This window comes from Nycticebus coucang, chromosome 5 (genome assembly GCF_027406575.1).
Source record: "Nycticebus coucang isolate mNycCou1 chromosome 5, mNycCou1.pri, whole genome shotgun sequence".
Taxonomy (NCBI): domain Eukaryota; kingdom Metazoa; phylum Chordata; class Mammalia; order Primates; family Lorisidae; genus Nycticebus; species Nycticebus coucang.
The window spans coordinates 140,116,601-140,139,025 of record NC_069784.1 but is presented as its reverse complement, the minus strand read 5'-3'; the positions used below and the strand labels follow the sequence as shown (position 1 = coordinate 140,139,025).

At 46.7% G+C, this 22,425-nt stretch overlaps 1 protein-coding gene across 1 annotated transcript; it reads left to right on the top strand.

Moving 5' to 3' along the window:
* Positions 1 to 1,304: 1,304 nt before the first annotated feature.
* Positions 1,305 to 11,713, top strand: TTLL2 (tubulin tyrosine ligase like 2). The gene is given in 5 exon segments (XM_053590623.1): positions 1,305 to 1,337; positions 1,490 to 1,527; positions 1,529 to 3,062; positions 11,287 to 11,555; positions 11,659 to 11,713. Coding segments are annotated over 5 exon segments (1,929 nt in total).
* Positions 11,714 to 22,425: the final 10,712 nt, after the last annotated feature.

Below are 22,425 nucleotides of genomic sequence, written 5' to 3'. Positions count from 1 at the left end.
CTCCCTCCCTCCTTCCTCCCTCCTTCCTCCGTTCCTCCCTCCCTCCCTCCTTCCTCCGTTCCTCCCTCCCTCCTTCCTTCGTTCCTCCCTCCCTCCCTCCTTCCTCCCTTCCTCCCTCCTTCTTTCCTCCCTCCCTCCCTCCTTCCTCCGTTCCTCCCTCCCTCCTCCGTTCCTCCCTCCCTCCCTCCTTCCTCCGTTCCTCCCTCCCTCCTCCGTTCCTCCCTCCCTCCCTCCTTCCTCCGTTCCTCCCTCCCTCCTTCCTTCGTTCCTCCCTTCCTCCCTCCTTCCTCCCTCCCTCCCTCCTTCCTCCCTTCCTCCCTCCTTCTTTCCTCCCTCCCTCCCTCCTTCCTCCCTCCCTCCCTCCTTCCTCCCTTCCTCCCTCCCTCCCTCCTTCCTCCCTTCCTCCCTCCTTTCTCCCTTCCTCCCTCCTTCCTTTCTTTCCTTCCTCCCTCCTTCCTTCCTTTTTCCTTTCTTTCCTCCCTCCTTCCTTCCTTCTTTTCTTCTTTCCCTCTTCTTTCCTTATAAAAAGTCTCTGTCAAAATTACTCCTTTTGCCTTAATCAGGACTCTCAGACACTACAGCGTTTCCACCCCAGAACAGATTATGCAGGAACGGTACAGATCACAGCGCCCCCTCGTAGAGTTTGGAGCACACATCGCTTCAGGCTTTGCAACCTCCGCATCTTCACCAGGAGTCTGCCATTTCCCACCTTTTCTTTGGGTCATACTATAATGTAGTGCATCAGAATCAGTTCCCAGTTTCTCAAAAACTGTCCTGTTTACATCTTTGTAGTCCAGAACAATGTTAGAAATCTGCATTTTCTGTTTATCTTTTGAAATGCAAGGCATCATATTCATAATTTTGTTTTGGCGAAATGGTTTTTAAAAATTCTTATTTTTCTTCTCAATCATTTTTGTTACAAATTACCACTTATTTAATTGACTGCCCAAGCCTCTGCCCAGTGAGACTCCTCCAGGGGACCTGGTGTGGGCAGCCGGGTGCCTGGAGGGCCCCCATAGCTGTTTGGCCATTTCCCTTACACTTCTCAGGCCACTAAAACTCTTACCAGTCATATAACATCCTCACATCAAGCTTCTTTTAGCATACTTCAATTCATTTAACTATAAAAGCTTAACATTTCCTTTTTTTTACTCCTGATAATACTCAGGAGTATTATTTGAGGCAACAGGCCTTACCACTGGTGCAGGTGACTTTCAGCTTGTGGAAGTTTTGCTGCTGTCGCTGCAAACATTTTAACATGTCACTCACAGAATGGAATGTGTGCAGACTGTGCCCAGGAGGACATGGACTTCTCCTCCAGGAGTGATGGGCCTGGGGTGAGGGGAGGAGAGGCGGGTGTCCAGAGAGACCGTGTGACCTCAGGAAAGCACCCGCAGCAGCCGGGCAGGGTGCCATCTTCCAGGCGAGCTCTACTTGATTTGGAGTCTTGGCCAGCTTCACTAACTATCTCTTGATTTTTAATTTTTAGAAAAGAAAACATTTGACAGAGGAAGATGAACCGTCGGGCCATCTTGAAGCCACTGGTGTTCCGCGTGGACGAGTCCACCCCCACAGTAGTGCAGAGCGTCCTCCTGGAGCGTGGCTGGGACAGGTATGACGAGCGAGAGCAGAGTGTGGAGGGCTGGAACCTGTACTGGAGGACGTCGGCCTTCTGCATGGCCGAGCACATCAGCTTGAAGCCGTGGCAGAGGCTGAACCACCACCCGGGAACGACCAAGCTCACCAGGAAGGACAATCTGGCCAGACGCCTGAGGCACATGAGGCGGCTGTACAGCACCCCCCTCTACGAGTTCACCCCGCTGACCTTTGTCATGCCCAGCGACTACACCAAGTTCGTGGCTGAGTACTTCAGGGAGAGGCAGGCGCTGGGCACCAAGAGTGGCTACTGGATCTGTAAGCCTGCGGAGTTATCCCGCGGCCGGGGGATAATAATTTTCAGTGACATGAAAGACTTCATCTTTGACGAGACGAGTATAGTGCAGAAATACATCTGCAACCCTCTGCTGATCGGCAGATACAAGTGTGACCTTCGCATCTATGTCTGTGTCACTGGCTTTCGGCCTTTGACCATATATGTGTACCGGGAAGGGATCGTACGGTTCGCCACAGAGAAGTTTGACCTCAGTAATTTGCAGAACTATTACGCCCACTTGACCAACTGTAGCATCAACAAAGGCGGGGCCTCCTACGAGAAGATCAAGGAGGTGGTTGGCCACGGGTGCAAGTGGACCCTCAGCAGGTTCTTCTCCTACCTTCGCAGCTGGGACGTGGACGACCTGCTTCTGTGGCAGAAAATCCACTGCGTGGTCACCCTTACCGTCCTCGCCATTGCGCCCTTGGTGCCCGTTGCCGCCAATTGCTTCGAGCTCTTCGGGTTTGATATTTTGATCGATGACAACTTGAAACCATGGCTCCTGGAAGTCAACTACAGCCCGGCCTTGTCCTTGGACTGTTCAACAGATGTGTCTGTGAAGAGAAGACTTATCCATGATGTCATCGAGTTGGTTTACTTAAACGGGCGAAGAACCGAGGGGAGAGAACACAGCAACGCAGTGCAGATGACTTCCAGTGTCTCCCGTGGGAAAAGCAGCAGAGGCAGATCTGGCACGTGGGGCTGTCCTCCTCCCGGGTCTTTCCCACGATTCCCAGGGACACACAGCAACAGCAGCTCTGCCATGGAGAGAGCTGCGGGGCTGTGTCCTGAGAAGGCCCAGGCCGCTCACCCGGGGGACATGCTGAGAGGTCAGGATCCGCGTCCACCCTCGGGAGAGCTGCCCAAAGCCCCACCCAGGCTGGGGAGCAGGCAGGTGCCTGGCAGGGCCTTCACCGCCTACGCCTCCTTCACCCGGGCTCCTACCTGCCAGCCAAGGACCTCCCCCTGTGTCCTCTCAGACCAGGGCAAGGTGCCAGACCCCCAAGCAGGCAACTTCGTCCTCATTTTTCCTTTCAATGAAGCTACTTTTGGAGCTTCCAGGAATGGATTAAATGTCAAAAGGATAATCCAAGAGATGCAGAAACTGATGCGTGAGCAGCATTCCCAAGTGACAAAGAGTCAAACCAAAAGAAAGTGACACAGACTTGTAGAAACCCAAGGTTCATGTCCCAGAGAAAGCAGCAATTCAAGTCCCTGTCTGGTCACAGGGACCAAAGACATGGCTGTACGTACAAGCATCACAACTCTGATGTTTTACAGATGTAACGTGCTTGAGGGGGATTAAATTACATTATGTGATTATAACTTTACTTGCTCAGATCTCATGAAAGAATACTGGTGTTCGGATGTGCTTTCTTATAGTTACACCATGCGTTTATTTAAATATGAGAACAAGATTATTTTCACATTTTTAAGAATTCTTAGGCAAAAATAGTACAAAAAGGCCAGGAGTTAACTTTTTTTTTTTAATCAACCACATTTTTTCAAAATTACCTTGTTAAAGATTAGTCATTCAGAGTGAGACTGACAGCAGGGACTCCAGGCGATGCAGTGACAGGAGGGGACTCCAGGGATTCCAGCCCCCACCTCCCATCAATGGACAGTTGTCTAGACCTGGGAACTGGGCCACAGCACATGGGACTGGAAGTTCCCTGAAGCAGGGACTTTACCCGATCACCTAGGGTCTGACAGACAGTGGGAGAGAAGATGCGGAGAAATTCATACACCTGCACAGTTTTTTGACTTGACAGAGACAACACTGTGTCAGCCCCTCGTGAGGCTAACAGGTGCCATCTCAAGCAGAATAGTCAAGGCCTTTTATTGGGGATTTGGAGAGTGTTCATATACAAAGCAAAAAGTGAGAAGGTAACAGTTTCATGTTTTACGTAAACAGGCCGGACTTTGTTCAAGGAAGAGAGCTGTCAGCGTGAAACACTGAGGGAAGATCACTGAGCACAGATCCAGGAACACTGGGCGGAAAGCCCACAGGTGGACAGCTGCAGCTGGAGGGTAGTTATCAGTGGCTTTCTAGCTTTATTTATATCCTGTCTCTACGCTGCTGAGCTCCATCTAGACATTTCCCAGACTAGTTTCTTATCTATTCTGCTGGACATTCCAACCCCCCCCACCACCGTAGGTGTGCATAGCAGTTGGGGAGCTGAGGCTCAGGGCCGTGACACACACGAGGCTTTGTGGACACTGGCCTACGCTAGCTTTTCCCACAGACAGAAAATTTTCCAAGCGGAAAATCAATGAGAAAACCTGGGGCTTCAGCCACACATTGATCGGCTGGGTCTGCCTGACAGACACACGCAGACATTCTCCCCAATAGCCCAGAACACGCTGGTCTGAGTGTGCACAGCACGTCCCTCGGGTAGGTCATACGTTAGGCCACAAAACAATCCTAACAACTTTAAGAAGATTAAGATCATGTCACATTTCTCTTCAGATCATAATGATACTAGAAATCATAGTAAGGGAACTTTGGGAAAACCACAAATATATAAAAATTAAACAAAATTCTCCTAATCGACCAATGAGTCAAAGAAATTAAAATGGAAATCAAATTACACCTTGAGACAAATGAAAACAGAAACACAAATACCAAAAACCAAATACACATACCAAAACTTACGAGATGCAGAGAAAGTAGTTCTAAAAGAAAATTTATATCAATAGATGCCTATATTGAAAAAGAAGAAAGATCTCAGATAACCCACGAGTCTTTTGAGAAAGATGCAAAATGGTGCATCTCCGCAAACTAGGAAAAAAGTAGAAATTATGCCCCAAATCAGCGGAAGGAAGGAAATAACAAAAAGCTGAGCAGAAATGAACGAACAGACACGAGAAAAACGAGAGAAGAGGTCAATGAGACAAGGCTGTTTTTAAAAAAGAAAAACAAAGTCGACAAACCTTTCAGGAGGCTGGAGGAAAAAAGAGTATTCAAATAAATAAAATCAGAATGAAAGAGGAGAGCCTGCAATGGAGACCACAAAAATACGAAGGGTCCTCAGACAGGTCGTGAACAATCATCTGCCAACCCGTTAGATAACCTGAGAGAAACTGGTACAGTTTCACACAGAACCTACCAAGACTTAACCATAAAGAAATAGAAAATCTGACCAGACCAATAGCAAGGAAGGAGACTGAATCAGTAAGACAACTCCCCATCAAAGAAAAGTCCAGGACCTGAGGGCTTTACTGCTAAATTCTATCAAACATTCAAAGAAGAATAAATGCCGATGCTCCTCAATCCCCTCTAAAAAATTCAAGAAAACAAAATACTTACAAACTCACTTTATAAGACCAGCATTACCCTGATACCAAAGCCAGACAAGGATAAAGAAAAGAAAAATTACCGGCCGACCTCCCTGAGAAGCATAGCTGTTAAGGTCCCCAACACAGTACCAGCCAGTTAAATTCAACAGCACCTTGAAGGATCAGGATGAAGTGGACTTTCTCCTGGGATGCAAGAATGGGTCAGCAAATGCAAATCAATAAATGTGATACCCCACAGTAACAGAGTGAAGGGCAAAACCATCTGATCATCTCTCAGACACATAAAAATCACTTCAAAATTTAATACCCTTTCATAATGAAAATTCTCAACAAATTAAACATAAGAAGGAACGTACTTCAACACAATAAAGACCACACATCAGAATTCCATAGCCGACATCATAATCAACACAGAAAATGTGAAAGCTTTTCTTCTAAGCTTAGAAATAAGACAGGGATGCCCACTCTCACCACTTCTATTCAACCTACTACTGCCTTGGCCAGAAAAAGAAAGAAAAGACATCCAATTAGGAAAGAAAGAAACAGTATTACCTCCACTGACGGCAAGATCTTAATATAAAAAAACTGGGGCAGTGCCTGTGGCTCAGTGAGTAGGGCACCAGCCCCATATGCCAGAGGTTGGTGGGTTCAAACCGGCCCCAGCCAAAAACTGAAAAAAAAAAAAAAAGCCCTAAAGACCATCAAAAAACTGCTACAGGTTATACATGAATTCAAGAAAGCTGCAGGATGCAATCAACATACAAAAATCCATCACATTTCTATATGTTAACAATGAATTATCTGACAAAGACATTTTAAAAATCCCATTTATAGCAGCATAAAAAAATTTTAAATACTTAGAGTAAATTTAACCAAGGAGGTGAAAATCTGTATGCTGAAGCTCTAAAACCCTAATAAAAGAAATTGATGATACAAATAAAAGATTATCCCTCATTCATGAACTGGAAAAATTATTGTTAAAATCTCTATGCCACCCAAAGCAATCTAAGATGCAATGTGATTTCCATAAAAATCGCTATGTCATTTTTCACAGAACTAGGAAACACAAGAATGTACTTGTATAGTGAAACAAAAGACCCTAAGTAGCCACAGCAGACTGGTGCACCAAGCAAGAGGCGTCACACTACCTGATTCTGAGCCTGCTGCAAAGCTGTGGTGGTCATAGCAGCATGGCCCCCATGAAGACACACACTGATTGACAGAACAGGACGGAGAGCCAGAAATAAAGACACGTATTGATAGTGAACTGATCTTCCACAAGGGTGCCAAGAACACACAATGGGGAAAGGACAGTGTTTTCAATGAATGGTCTTGGGAAAAGTGGATATCCACATGCAGAAGAATGAAATTGGACCTTTATCTCACACACTATACAAAAATCAACACAACGTGTGTTAAAGACCTGAACAAAAGACCCAAAACTCTAAAACTGCAGGAAGAAAACAGATAAGAAGCTGCACAACATTGGCCTGACAATGAGTTATGGGACATGACCCCCAAAGCATAGGCAACAAAAGCAAAAATGAACAAATGGGATTGCATCAAACAAAAAAGCTTCTCCACAGCAACAGAAGCAATTAACAGAGTGAGGGAGAACCCACAGATGGGGGGAAAGGTTTGTAAACGACATGTATGATTAATGCCTATTATTCTAAATAGATAAGGAGCCTAGAGAAATATGGGCAAAGGACCTGAACAGACATTTCTCTAAAGATGACATACAAGTGGCCAAATATATATGAAAAATGTTCACTATCACTAATAAGAGAAATGCAAGTTAAAGCCACAATGAGATATCATCTCATACCTGTCAGAATGGCTATTACCAAAAAGACAGAAGAGAACAATTGCCGGTGGGGAGGTGGAGAAAAGGGGGCCCTGGCACACTGTTGGTGAGAACGTCCATTAATAACCCATCAAGGAAACAGGAGGGAAGTTCCTTATAAAGCTAAGAGGGAGAATTACCACACAACCCAGCAAGCCCACTTCCGGATGCGTATCCGAGGGAAATGAAGTCAGTGGGTCAAAGCGTTCTCTGCCCTCTGCGTTCACTGCAGCAGCCCCCACCACAGATGAGACATGGACGCATCCTGTGTCCACCAGCAGGTGCATGTGTAAGGAAAACATGCTGTGTATCTACAATGACATACTATTCAGCCTTGGAAAAGAAGGAAATTCCGTCATTGTGACTACATAGATAAACTTGGATGGGCAGTGCCTATGGCTCAAAGGGGTAGGGCGCTGGCCCCATATGCCGGAGGTGGTAGGTTCAAGCCCAGCCCTGGCCAAAAACGAACAAAAACCCGGAACACATTATGCAAAGTGAAGAAGCCAGGCACAGAAAATAAATAAAAATACTGCATAAATTCACTTACATGTGGAATCAAAAAACGTTGAACTCACAGACTCTACGGCAGAGGGTAGAATTGTGACCATGGGCTGGGGTGCAGAACCTTTGCCGAAGGCTATAAAATTTCAGACAGAAGTAAGGTTTAGTGATCTGTGGTGCAACCTGGTAACTATAGTTGATAATAATATATTGTATTATCTCAAAATTGCTAAAAAATTTAAATGTTCTCACCACAAAAAATAGTAAGTTGTGGATTAATGGATATGTTAATTAGCTTGATTCAATCGTTCCACAATGTCAACATATTAAAACATCACATTATACCTCAGAAATAGGTATAATCGTTATTTGTCAATTAAACACTTTTTTAAAATGAGGCTGAGCATGGTGGTTCGCACCTGTACCACTTTGGGAGGCCGAGGCAGGAGGATCACCTGATCCCAGGAGTCCAAGGCTACAGTGAGCTGTGATAATGCCACTGCACTTCAGCCCAAAGTCTCAAAAAAAGAAAAAAGGTCAGGCAAGACCAAACTCTCAGAATTAGCATGAGCAGTGGGAGGTGGTCACTGCCAACACCAGATAATAACTACTTTCTGTGACTCCAGTGCACAGGGAGGGTTTCTGGAACAGCTGACAAAATTCTACCGCTTCAGCAGAATGGAATTCAAGAAAACATCAAGAGAAAGTAAAGGGTTCCAGGAGGTTGAGGCATGAGCCCATAGTGAGTATTTTGCTCCCTGACTGTTTTCATGCATTTATACATTTTTTTAAAGCTTTTAATTGTTTTTATGTGTTCTTAATCTTGTTCCTGGAAATGTCTAAACAAGGCAAGGAGGAATATAAGCACATCAAGGTTGTTTTGGTTGTAAATGTCAGTTAATTTCCTACTTTAAAGTATTTGGCCACTCAAGTCAAGGGCCTGCCTCTTCCTCAGATGCTCAACCACTCCAGTAAGACAAAATCCGCATGTGGAATCACTTGAAAATCAGAGATTAGATTTCCTTCCCCTCAATTTTTAAAAATACTCACTACTTCATCATGGGCCAGGTTTTAATGACTCCTGGGGTATAAAAGTCAATCTCATAGCAATGGGTAAAGATGGGTTTATGTGAGCATTTGAAGCTTAAGGGCAAGAACAGCCTTTGGCCACCTGTCAGGAAAACATGCCAGACCTGGGTGGTCTCTGACATACAGTGAAATGTGGGTCCATAGTGCTGAAGTAGTAATGAGCTCACGTGAGAAGTTCAAAGGAGACCTTACGTGCCAGACTCTGCATGCAGACACAGAGGGGACGGAGGGAACAGCTGGAAACAGCCTTCCTGAGGCCTGTGGCAAAGTCAGAGGACCTACTCAGGGGCACTGTGGTTGCTGAGGAACCCTTGGACTTGCCCTTCTAGGAAGAGGGGTAGCGATCATTTCCCCACCCCTCCCTCCAAGCACAACTAGAGACCTTGGGCAGCACAAGCGAAACCAGCAGGAAAACTCTGAAGGGTGGAGAAGAGGCCGCCGCAGGGGCCCTGGGACCCTCAGGACAGCAGGTGGGAGCTCCCTGGGCTTCTTTTGCCTGAAATCTTGCAAAGTGTATGCTAAAGACACACCTGGAAACTCAAGAAAACAGAAATAACCTCAGCCACGGGGCCAGGAAACTGGCAGCCAGGGGGTTGTTTTAAGGAGCTGAAAAGGTGGGCGGGATCTTTGAGTATGCAAAATATTCTGGGGACTTGAGGTGTTTGGAAATTGAAGAAGATGGTCCTTATTCATTTTGCTTCAGAACAGAATTCCCACATCCCAGGCCTCTCCCCAGATCCCCTGCTGTGACGGGATGTCCTGTGCCGATGCCATCTGAAATCACTGTCCACAGTGGCAGCTTCCCCTGGAGTTCATCCATCAGGGGACCTTACTGCAGGACAGCATGCTGGGTCGCAATCACAGACTCGGACCAGCCTGGGACAAGGGGGTTGGTTGTCTGTTCCCCCTGAGGCCCTCAGTGGGGGCAGGGGTGTCCCCATCTCCACCTGCTCGGGCCTGTCTCCTTCCTCCTGCCACTGGAGTGGGATTTCCCCTTCAGGCCGCAGAACCTTGGCCCACTTTAGGAGCCACAGCAAAAAACAGCTGCCTCCATCTCATCTGCTGTGAGGAGGGGCCAAAAGAACACGGCCCATTTTCGGATTTTTCTAGGTTTTTTCTGACAGGCTAAAATTTTGAAAATTGGTTACTTTTTGGCCCTGTCGGGCAGGCACTTAGCAGTGGGAACTAAAATGCACACTGATAAATCACAGCCACACACAGCTAGTGCTCAGCTGAGCTGTGCTCAGAATGTAGCCGGTTACGCTGTGTCAGCTGTGATTGTAAGTCACATTGCTAAGTGCCCAGACTTGCAGCTGGTGTTAGGAATAGTTTCAGTAGCCTGTACCAATTTCTGTTTAAGTCTTCGCAAAATGTACACAATTCTTAGGAATAGTTTTTTAAAAGCTGAAACCAGTTTTTAAAAACATAAGAGCTACATTTATCCCCACATTTAACCCCACACACCAGATGGATAATTATAATGTGGCCCTGATCTGATGTTGAAAACAACTTAAATTCTGTGAATGGTATTAACTCAAAAATGCGAAAATCCTAGTGCATCATGTCAAGCGTAACCGTAAAAAGTTGAGTCCGGTGACCATTGACTGCGGGAGAAAAACACCACACGAAGAACATGGTTCCCACCTGGCCCTGCACACGTCTGAGAGTTTGGGAGTTTGTTCTTTCAGGCTGGGCAAGAGGTGAAAATGACCACAAAGTAAAATTACAGTCATAATTCTGGGAAGGCATACAAATTAATCATAGATTAGTGAAGAAATGAGTCATTCGTAGGGTAGCTTCAAAGGTTAGGTGTGTAAACAGATAAGAACCTTCGTTGTTAGGTTTTCTGTTGTGTAAGGGTATTTGTTCAAAAGACTCAGCCACACTACTCTATGCTTGCCTTTTAACTATTTGAGTAAATGTCATCTAATAAGAATCAATCTTTTAATGTGCAAGGAAAAGTAGTTACAAAGGTGAATCTGATGCATCAATAAAGTGCTCGTTTGGGGGAGGGCAACCCTCCACGTTGAAACTCCTCTGCTTTAAAGAAACAGCAACACTTAGAGTTCGTGCTGCCCCTCTCCATGGGGTCAGCAACCCTCCCTTGTTTATTCCAGATCCTGCTGGGGGCTCTTCTAGTAGCCGCACAGCCCCAAGGTGGGGACGGCTGTGCCTGCCCTCTTCCATGTGCTCGGGGCGCAGGGAGGGTCAATGGGTGACCAGGTACTTGGGGCAGTGCAGAGCGGGGTGCAGGGACCATGGAGCACATGGAGACCCCATTGGGGCATTGGTGGGGGGACAGAGAAGGGCTTTTAGGAAGGAGCATGGCCACACTGGCCTCTGAAGGACAGAAGTCAGGACTCAGATGGATCTGGGGCTGACCTGTCAGGTGCTGGCCCTGGGGACAAGGGGGAATGCTGGCCAGATGTCCATGAAACCTGGGCGCTTGCTCTGAAGTGAGAGCTGGTTTCTACAGGAAAGAGAACCACAGAGGGTCCCATGGCTGAAGGAGGAGGGCCTCATCCCAGGCCTTTTGGTAGCTGTGCCCTGGACTAGAAAAAGAGGTGACTCTGTGGGCAGCACCATGCTCCCCTCCCCACACCCCCTTGTGCAGCGTGGGGACCACGGGCCAGGCTCTCAGGTCAGGTGTGTGGGCAGCACCGTGCTCCTGTCCCCGCAGCCCTCCTGTGCAGTGTGGGGACCACGGGCCAGGCTCTCAGGTCAGGTGTGTGGGCGGCACCGTGCTCCTGTCCCCGCAGCCCTCCTGTGCAGTGTGGGGACCACGGGCCGGGCTCTCAAGTCAGCTGTGCGGCGGCACTGTGCTCCCCTGTCCGTGGCCCACCCTGTGCAGCACAGGGACCTTGGGCCGAGCTCTCAGCTCAGGTGTGTGCTGCTGTGTGGAGACACAGCGTGGCCCAAACGGACTGGCCAGGAGAGCCGAGCATGGCTCACTGTCCTCCCCTCACTCGCCTTGTTTATTTCTCAGCCCTTTATCCCCTGTGGCCACGGGTTGTCACAATTTTCTCAAGGCCACCTTTTGATCCACAGAATCCGCTTATGCACTGCTTGTAAATACCTCCTCAACATTAATTTCATAAACATAATTGGAAGGCACGTCTGATGAGCAGCCTTTAGGTGTGTGTCAAGAGCTACAAGTAAATTCTAGCTGTTTGGCAATTGGTATGAGATGTTGTTTTCATAAGCTTGTGCTGATGCCCACTATGTCTGAATGGACAGCCATGCGGAGCGTCCAGCGGGATGCTCGTGCTGGAGTCGTCTTTTTGGTCACAGCGTTTGTGCCCATCACTGAGAGTGCACTGTGGTCACACTGGACGCCACTTGGGCAGATCATGACAGCGGAGCGTGGCCTGCCAACCCGACCTCCCACAAACAACTGCTGGTCCATTTATTCAGTGGAGCAGGGGTTTGTTTTGTTGGCTTTAATGACAATTTTTAGTATGAACTGTCACAAAATAACCAAAGCAGCAGCTGCGTGGCCCTTTCTAGGCACTCCCAAGGCTGCTTTTCATGACCGACTAGCTTTGTGGGTCACACTTGACAAATGACCTTGCCTTGGTTTGGCATCACCTGAAAAGGAAAGGCTCTTCCAGCATCAGGGCAGTGGGAGTCTTCATTCCTTCTCTTTAAACACACATTATTCTAGAGTTACTTTAAATAGCGTTACCAAAACATTCAGGGCTACAATAATGTATGCACGATACATTTTAGCTTTAAAAAAGTCATTGGTATTACAATCCATTTCATCTCCTTCACATAAAAACATGAGTGTATATTGAAAAAAATTAAACGAACATACATCTTCTGATAAGATTCTCAAGAAACTATTTCTTTCCGAAATCGTGTTTGGAGGAGTCTACATTTTAGTGTATAAATTAGTCAGACGCCCATTTGCTCTTGCATTTGCTAGGCAGCCTGAAAAAAAACAAAGGCAACAAGTGACTGGCTGTTGGTTTTATGTCAAGATTAAAACATCAAGAGTTTCAGGAGGTGACTTGGGGCTGCACTTGTAGTAACTTGCCCCAGGCCGGGACAGGGTGCTGGTACCCAGAGGGGAGTGCCCAGGCTGAGCTTATCTAATTCGAGAGGAGAGAGCAGGGCCAGGGACGGGCCAGGCAGAGGGGGAGGGACTCAGAGACCCAGCTTCATACTCCACCCGCCTGGGCCATCCATGTCAGAACAGGCTCCTGCAACAGAGGAAGTCATGGTTCCCTCCTGGGCCCCAAGCTGCCTGACAGGGGCTGTCCTAACCGCTGTCCTACGGAGGGAAGAGACGTCTTTCCCTCCCAGATGGTGGGGTCATGCTGAGGCTTCATTTGGGGCAGCTGATGCATTTTTAGTTTTAGCCTCTCATTGGAATTTCACAGGTGGCTCTGGCCTTCAGCTGGTCTGAGAGAGGACCCACCTCTTGTCCTGGAAGACACTTCCAGCCTTGCCTCTGACCCTGACCCTCCCACAGGCGTCCTGGGTTTCCTGAGAGCCGTCGAGGTAAACCGTCCTGATGGTGCCATCAGGGTACTCCCGCCGCGTGAAGTGGGCTGTGTGGATCTCCCTCTGCCCATTGCTGAACACGATGGTCTTGTCGCCATTTCTGTTGGAGAGAAGTGAGTGCCCTTGTGACGCGCTGCATCCAGGACTGCAAGTGTGGCAGTAGGTGGGGCTGTGACCCTCCCTCAGGGCAGAAGAGAGGGCAGGCAGTGAAGGGACACAGCCTGTGGGCTGGGCAGACGCTGAGACTTTGGGGGGAGCCGGGAGGGCCTCAGCAACTCTCCCTGTGCAGGGTGCTCAGCCTCTGCACATGCTAATGTTGAAACAGTGAATCTGAGAAGCCTTTCTTGGTGCATCTTACATATTTGTTTGCACCTGCACCGCAACAGACTCCAGCTTCTAGACAACACGGGCGGGGCTGGGGGAGGCAGGCTCTGAAGACTGGAGTTATCTCTGGGCTCACCAGGTTAACATGAATGCCCAAACGTCAGTGATTAAACCCACGTTCTCCACCAAGGGATTCAGATCAAGGCCTTAAGACAAAACATCTGGAGTAAATGACACTATTTTCTATTATTCTATTTATATGAATATACTTTTGCAAAAATCTGAATTAATCTAGAGCAGCAGTTCTCAGCCCATGGGTTGCAATCCACAGGAACTATATTAAAGGGCCACAGCATTAGGAAGGTTGAGGACCACTGATCTAAAGAAATGATTTTCTCTCTGCTGCTCTGTCCAGTGAACGTGTCTGACCGGAAGCATTCTTACTGTTGGGCATGGGGGTCCCATGCCCACCTTGAGTCAGGAGTGGTACAGTGTTTGTCCAGGCATGTCCATGCACAAGCCTTGGAACTGCGGGCCTTTGCCACCCGCCACCCCCAACCCCACCCCCACACAAGCTGTGTCTGCGGGTGCCAACGTCTGTTATTTATGGTGTGACACTGTGGAGGGCGCCCCTGGCCCTCGGTGGCTATTTATTGTTTAATTTATTATATTTGTTGAGGTTATTTTCTCTGAGCAGCCAGCCTCCTCCAGGCCCCTGGGGTGGTGGGGAGGGGACGGGCGACTGTGGTCTGGGGATCCTGGGTCCTAACTCTTGCACCTGGTGTAGGTCCCTAGCCCCACCTGTGTCTGTCAGAAGATGAACTTGTACAGTGGCTAATTTAAGGGGAGTGGGTGACTCTGCCCCCGGGGCAAGTTTTAAATTATTAACTTTGTACAGTCTGCTTGTTGGCTCTGAAAGGTGGGGGTGGGCAGCAGAGTCTCAAGCCTTTAATTTATTTTAGTAGCTGTGTTTATGTGGTCTCCGTGTGTGTAGGCATCGAAGATGGGTTGTTTTTTTTTTCAGTTTAAAAGTGTGAGATGTCTGGAGATCCTATTTTTAATACAAGTATTTATTTCAATTAAATTTTTTGTACATAAAAAAATAAATAATTTTTGAAAACCCCACACAAACCAAAAATTCAGATTGTTTCAGACACCCATCTGAATTGTACTGACCTTTCCACTTTTAGAACTGTCCCATCAGGAAATAAGGTCTCCTCACATCCACCCTTACGACGTTTCACTGTCCCATCTGGAAACACGATTTCTTTGGAGACATTAAGATGGAATTTTTCTGCAGAATATGTTATTTAAATATATATTACACTGAACCGATTTACAAATATGTTATATCTAAGTAATCTATAAAATACTAATGAAACTTGTAAAAACTATTTTCACATCATATGAGGTTATAATTAGGGTTGCCAAATATAATGCAAAATGCCCCATTAAATGTGAATTTTAGATAAATGATGAATAATTTTTTAGCATAAGTATGTTTTATTTCTGGACCATATTTATGCTAAAAAATCATTTGTTTTTATCTGATATTCAAATTTAAATGAGAGTTCTGAATCTTTATGTGGTAAATCTGACAACCCTACGCATAATATATCAAAGTTCAAGAACTTACATCTGATATGAAGACAAGTAAAAACACTGTGTGAACATCCAGGAGAATATTATAATTGCTGTTTTCACTCTTCCAGACTTGACATGAAAACATGCAGAGCCCTCTTTGCACATTTGGTCAATGTAGTTTTCCAAACTAGAGTGTCTGTGTCGTGTGTCCATGGTGATCCCCTCTGCCCTGGTCTGAAGGATCGTGTCCTCCCGAAATTCATATCTTGAACCCTAATCCCCCAAGCGATGATGTAGAGAGGTGGGGCCCTCAGGAGGTGAGGAGGTCAGGGCAGCAGAGCCCCCAGGTGGGGAATGAGTCCCCTTATACAACAGATTCCCCAGCTCCTCCACCCCTTCCACCACGTGAGGACTCAAGAAGGCGCCATCCGTGACCCATCCGTGGACCTCACCAGGCATCAGGTTTCTGCTGCCTACATCACAGGCTCAGCCTCCAGAACTGCGGGAAATAGAGTTCAGTTGTTGATAAGCCACTCCGTCTGTGATGTTTGTTATGGCAGCTGGAACACACTAATAACACACTCCATAAAGACTGATATTAAAGATGCATTTTTTTGCATTTGACGCTATCATTTTTTATTTACATTTGTATATCTTGCTCAGACAGACTGATCTCCTCAATCCTATTAAAACATAAAATTTATATTCTCTCAACGAGGCTCAAATGATCTCCCTGGCTGAAATTTTCCTTTCCTTTCCATATTCTCCCTGACTCTGAGCCTGTGCTTGAGGTCAAAGGTTCATCATTAACCCCACAGCAGGTGACTTCTGCCCCGAATGCCTTTGATCCCCACTATCATTTTAAACATTCACTTTTATATTCATATTGACCTGGAAAGTCAAGCAAGATAATACATCATAGTAAAGAACCGTGATTCACCCTCTACAGCAGCTTCTCCAGACGCCTAGGGAAGGTACTGATAACAGTGATTTTTTCCAACCTTGTACAAGAGCTAGCACATTGTGGGGCTCACCATGGAGCCTTCTGGAATACTGCTGTACCATGTCCAATTTGATTACAGACAGGATTACGATTATAGGGCATGCATGGTGTGAACGCGCAGTTATTTGCATATGGCTTAAAAAAAAAGAAAGAAAAGCTGCTGAATTAAAGATGATTAACTCATTTCTATTTATGCTTTTAATTTTCTTTTTAATTTATTTTTTCACCTGTTGGCAGCTGCTGACAGACAAAAGGCACAGCACAAAATATTCTGACAACTGAGGAAAAATTCTGTCCCTTAAAATGATTTTTAACACAAAACCATAAAAGATCATTTTCCTGTTAATGTGACAACCCGGAATTGGAGGCTCTTCTCTGAACCAACAGTTGAGGACCTATGAAGTCGGAACGGCCTCATCCGTAATCAGTGCACAGTCTGTGCTGATTGGTGTGAATTTACAAGGAGGTCACACCTACACAATGGAGTTTCTACTGGACTCTGTTCTTGAAATATCTATCAGGTGGAAGTATTGAAGACAGTAACCATGTTCTAGAACAACAGAACTTATAATTCCTGCTAGAAAACTGAGTGGTCAGAGGCATTTGACACGGACACGCTGAGGTCCAAAGAGTCCAAAAGGCCTAAGCCTTTTAAACAGAAATAAGATACAGCAGTCTATAAAATACTCTTCTTTTTCAAAAGATCTAAACTCACATTAATCAATCACCCTCAGCGATGGCCTCTGCAAACCAGCAAACCAGCAGGTGTAATTTATCTTTCTCCAATGTTTGTTGGATGTCGCTCAAGAAAATAATTGCTCCTGCACCCTCTTGGTGCTTATTCACCTAGTCAGAGCCTAAGTGATAAATTGTGCAGGTAAAAATTTTAACAAGAGACACAGTAGCATTTGCTGAAATATTAGGACAAAAAGAGAAAGGTCAGAAGAACACCAGTGGCATTGTGGACCTGTTCCTGGTCCACCATGCCACAGATGAGGATGTGCTGGACAGTGTGGTCCACCGTGTCACAGGTGAAAATCGAGTTAGAATTAAAAAACTGCTTGGCAGAAGACACAAAGGCATGAAAGATTGGAAGGGAATAATTAGAATTAAAATAGTCTACGGAGTGCCTTGGGGAAGACAGTAAGTATATTGATACACTTTTGATTTGTGAAATAAGACCTCGGGTTAAAAGAAAAATCATTTTCAGATGTCATTATTTTTTCTTAGTGTTTCTGTTTCTTATAAGGACACACACATAAGGATTTAGAAATAGCAAAAGAAAAAGGTTGGAAACGGAGCAGGAAGATGCTGACTGGAAAGAGGCTTCTGTCCCTCCCACATCTGACGGACGCACAGCAGAAAGTACCACAGATACACAATACAAGGGGCGCCGGATAATCATTACACAAAAGAAAATGGCTCATTGGAAAGAAATAATTACAAATAAGTATCGAAGGCAGGTACGGTGGCTCACGCCCAAAATCCCAGCTATTCAGGAGGCTGAGGCAGAAGATCTTTGAGGCTTGGAGTTCAAGACTAACTTGAGCAACACAGCAAGTCTTTTAAAAAAAAAGAAGAAGAAGAAAAGTACCTGGTGTTATGGAAAAGAGCCCAAACTCTGTAAAATAATTTAAAGAGGTTTATTAGGAGCCAAATATATATAGCCATGGCCCAGAGAGCCACCCCTGAGAAAAGCCTTGAGCGTGTCATCCCACTGTGGCCGGGTGACAGTTTGATGTCTATATTTTAAGGAGACAGAAATTACCTGTAAAATCATAAACCAATACCTGAAAGATCTACATGGGTTTGGCCTGAAAAGGTAGGACATCTTCAAGGAGGGGACCTATAAGTGGTTTTAAATGTTCTTTGATTTGTAATTGGTTAGAGAAATGAAGCTTTGTCTAAACATTCGGAATGTTTTAAGCTAAGGAACTCAGGACCTAGGACAGGAACAGTGGGGTCCTGGAATGGCTCAGAGGTGACTTGGATGGTGAGGACAGTGAGGATGACCCAGAGAGTCAAGTCACTGAACATATACCCAGACTTAAGTGATCTGGTAAGTAAATTGAGGGGGGTCCATCCAGTTGGCTGTGAGTTCACAGCAGGCACGGTGGCACATGCCTATAGTCCCAACTACCCGGGAAGCTGAGTCAAAGAGGATCTCCCAAGCCCATGAGGTAGAGACTGCAGTGAGCTATAAGTGCTACTGAGTGACAGAGAAAGACCTCATCTCTAAAAAAAAAAATACAATTTTTTTCAAAAAAGAAAACAAATAAATATTGATAAATCTATAATCAAATGGGAGATTTTTAACACAGTTCTCTCATTATCTTATTTAACAAGAACAAAGAATATATAAAGAAAATTGGTTTAAAAATCCTTTAATCTAAAGGCATTTGTAGATTTGTGCACCTTACATAATGTCCTCAAGCACATTAGGAACATTTAAGGGAAAATAATGATACACTAGGCCTTAAAGTAAGGCTCACCCGGGTTCAAAGAAACATGGTGATATAGGCTCAGGTTTTGACGTAATGCAGCTAAACTAAAATGAAGAACAATCACAAACTAAGAAACATTACACATTTTGAAATTTCAAAGCACTTTCAAAAACAATGCATGGAGAGAAAAGAATTACCATGAAAATAAGAAATACTTGAATTATAATGAAAATAACTGCCAACACATGTTGAGGGGTGTGACCCAAGAGCTGTTTGGTGAGTTTACCATCTCACATGTCTATATTAGATAAAGCTGAAAATGGGAAGATTTGCCCTTTTTCTCTCTAAGTCACGTAAGAATCAACCTGGAGAGAGAAAAAGGACAAATCTTCTGAGTGTGAGAAAATTAGAATCGCGATCGAACGTAGACTCGTTCACGTGCAATTTGCTTAAACGTGACCACTTAACATTTCAGATGGTTTGACCCTGTGTGTCAAGGACCCGAGGGATGGGCTTTCATCTTATGCAGGAAAGTCTCAGCCTTATTTAATTTCACCTTTTTCATTTTGAAAAACTGAGGACTCTTCTAACCCACCTCAAGCTGAATGGAAACAAGGTCATGAAGTACCTGGCAATTCCTAAATACATTTTTGGTATGAAAGTGGAGCAATGAACTTTTCTAAATTAAATAAATCATCGCCTATGTTCTGAACAGGAGCCAGGGCCTGCACATGTCACCTGCTGGCTGTTCACAAATCCCACCCTCTGCTACCTGGTGCTGCCACAACTGAGATCATGTTACAACTACACCTCAGGAGGTGAGAAGTGGCTCTGGAGACAATGTCAAAGCTATCTGCTGGGCTCTGGGAGAACACTTGATAACCTCACATGGGACATGTCACACGTCCAGGAGTCAGCCCAGAGCAGGCCACTTTCAAAATGACTGGGAAGTGGGATGTTACTTCTGTTCTGTTGAAGAAGCCATGCCTGTAGCCACACCCGTTGCCACCAGTCAGGCAGAAAGCTGCACATATACATATCATCCAGAGATGCAGAATGCTTTTCACAGACACAGACTGTGGGTAGAGCATGTAAGGAGCAAAGATTAGGGACAGCGGGTTACACAGACACAGAGACCAAAGGTCACTCCAAAGTTCATAAGAGATTCGCTGCAGAGAATGCTTGCACGGCGCATCAGGGCTCCTCGGGATTACAATTAATAAACACTTGTATCTAAAAGGCAGAGGCTGGGAAGACGGTCCCAGTGTGACAGGCTTGCATCAAGGAGCTGGCTCTCAGGACCTGGGACAGAAACAGTGGGGCCCAGAATGGCTCAGAGGTGACTTGGATGATGAGGATGGTGAGGATGACCCAGAGAGACAGGTTCTCAGCCACAGTCAACACCAAGAAGTCACCTGCTCTTCAGCGAGGAGGACCTGGGAATTCACACCAGTCACAGGTTCTGTAGCTGGTCTTGGACCTGTCTGGTGTGTTGGCCTGCACGTAGACCTTACCACACAGTGTAGGTTCAACTGGAGGCAAAGTAACCCTTTTGCTCAATTTTTAAAGACCCAAGTTAAAATTCAACAACAAAGCCCCCTTGTTATGCTGCCCGGAGGGTGTGCTAAAGAACATATTCGTTCATAGTCCCGAGAAAAGGTGTCGGTGGTGACCTGCTCATATGAAGCCATGCGCATAGGTCATCTCACCCTTCCCAGAAGGTTCTGCCTCACAGGAGCACAGCAAAGACCAAGAAATGCTGAAAGGGAGACTCTGGTTTCACGAAATCCCTCATTTTCCAGACTTCTACAGGCTGACAGAAATCCAGGCACGAGGTCCGAGATCAGTCTAGGAAATATCACTGTGGTTCAGAGTCAGAGCAGCCACCCTCTGTCACAGACAGGACGTGGGGGTATAAAGGAAGCCCAGGTGCCCACACTGAGGGGTCCAGCACCAACGACACCTCCCTGCTCTCCAGCTTGGAGCGGCCAGTGTCTGCCTGAGCCCTCCACAAGAGTGGCCCACGGGAACCTTGACAGCAGTGTACGGCTCACACTACCAATGAGGATGCAGGCGCGGAGGGCAGCCTGCGGGGGTCACCCAGTGAGGACCGGGCGGCTGACTGCAGAGTCATCGGTCACGGTTTCTCAAGTGGCCTCCTGCAGAAACCGCCTGCCCCAGCGACGTCACCACTGTGAGAGTTTGTGTGTGAAATCTGGTGTAGTTGTTTGCTAATTTTGTTTTGCAGTCATAGTTAGACTTCTTAAAATAGAGGAAGGAAATAAAGAATGAAATCCAGTCCAAAATATCCATTTTCTTGAGCCTTCTTTCAGCCTGGTTTATAAGTAAGACTTGCATGGAAATTATAACTGCTGGAAGTTGACATAAATGACTCCATTAGTGGTCCTCACACATTCTCTTTAAGAAGCAATCTCAGACCATTCCATAGCAGCACCTTCAGTGCTGACCACACCAGTGGGAAGTGGGCAGGAGGCTGCCTACCTGGCAACTTCGGTGCTGACCACACCAGTGGGGAGTGGGCAGGAGGCGGCCTACTGGGAAGCAGGTCCTCTGTGGCAGAAGCCAAGGGCTGTGGCCTTTCCATGTTAGGAGATGTCCACGGCCGCATCTCAGGGAAACGTCTGTGAGGGGGGCTGATCTTCTGGCCTCTGTCACAGCCGTCTGGGTTCTGCCCACATCCCAGGAGGCTTTTAGCAGCCAGACCTATACAGGGCTGAGGCCACTCCCTCAGCACAGCAGCTATGGGACACACGGCCCCAGAGCCAGGATCTGGCTCACTGCAGACCTGACTCAGCACAGGATGTTCTGGGGAGCCACAAGGCTCAACTGAGGGTCAGGGCCCTGTTAGTCTCAAGGCAGATGGGGGCCACTCGGGAAGACAGGAGTGCCACAATTTTACACAAATGGTAAGAACTATGGGGACGAGAAGGATGTTAGGAGCACAAGCTGTTCTTATAACACTCTCTAGAAACTTCAGTCTAAAGGCGACCATCCCCCTCAAAGTCCTGGTGGATGACAGTTTAACATTCCAGAGGGTGACAGAGCTGAGAAACCCGGAGCCGGAGCCGGTAGCCCTACGTGGGAGGCTCGGCCCCTGCAGAAAGCCCCGCCCTTGGAATGAGGACGTTCAAATCATTCATAGGAATAAAAGAGGGGTGTGGAGAGGTGAGATCAGGCTGCAGTAAGATAAAGTGAACTCGCAAAGCGAGGAAAGCCAGGGTTTCCCCAGAGGGCCGCACTTGAGTGTCCAGACGGATCCTCATAACTTGGCGTCCAGGACTGGGAGCTGACCCCGCTGTGGGAACGTGCCAGCCCCAAACAGCTGAGACACAGGCTGCTGATAGGCGGGGGTGGGGGGGTGGGGGGGATCCAGACCGCAGCATTTGCAGACACAGGCGGAAGCAGGGCTGATAGGAATCAGCACACTTGCATTTTCATTGAGCTCAGATTTATGTGGACAATTGCTGCCAGGGAGAACTTGCCTAAGAGCTCAGTATCTGCTGACCCTGATGTTTTCACATGCCTGCCTCCACAGCACGTGTGCAGAGGCCTCACTCACACCAGGCTCACGGTGCGTCACCTACCTGTCTCGTGAGGGAGCTGCACGGCCTGTGAACAGCTGGGCGGCTGTGCCCTGCCTGCTCATCCACATGCTAGTAAATCTGTGAGGACCAGAGACTCCACGTGGGAGTGGTTTGTGTTAGCATGAGAACCTGGGTTTAATCTAGCAAAGGACTTCCTGCAGGTGGAAGAGGCGCCTCCCAGCAGGTGGGAAAGGCCTGACATGTCTGTCAGTGCCCGGCACAGGGGCGAGGGAAGGGTGCTTCTCCTCAAAGTCCCCAAACCGAAGACACAGGGACTTTGGTCA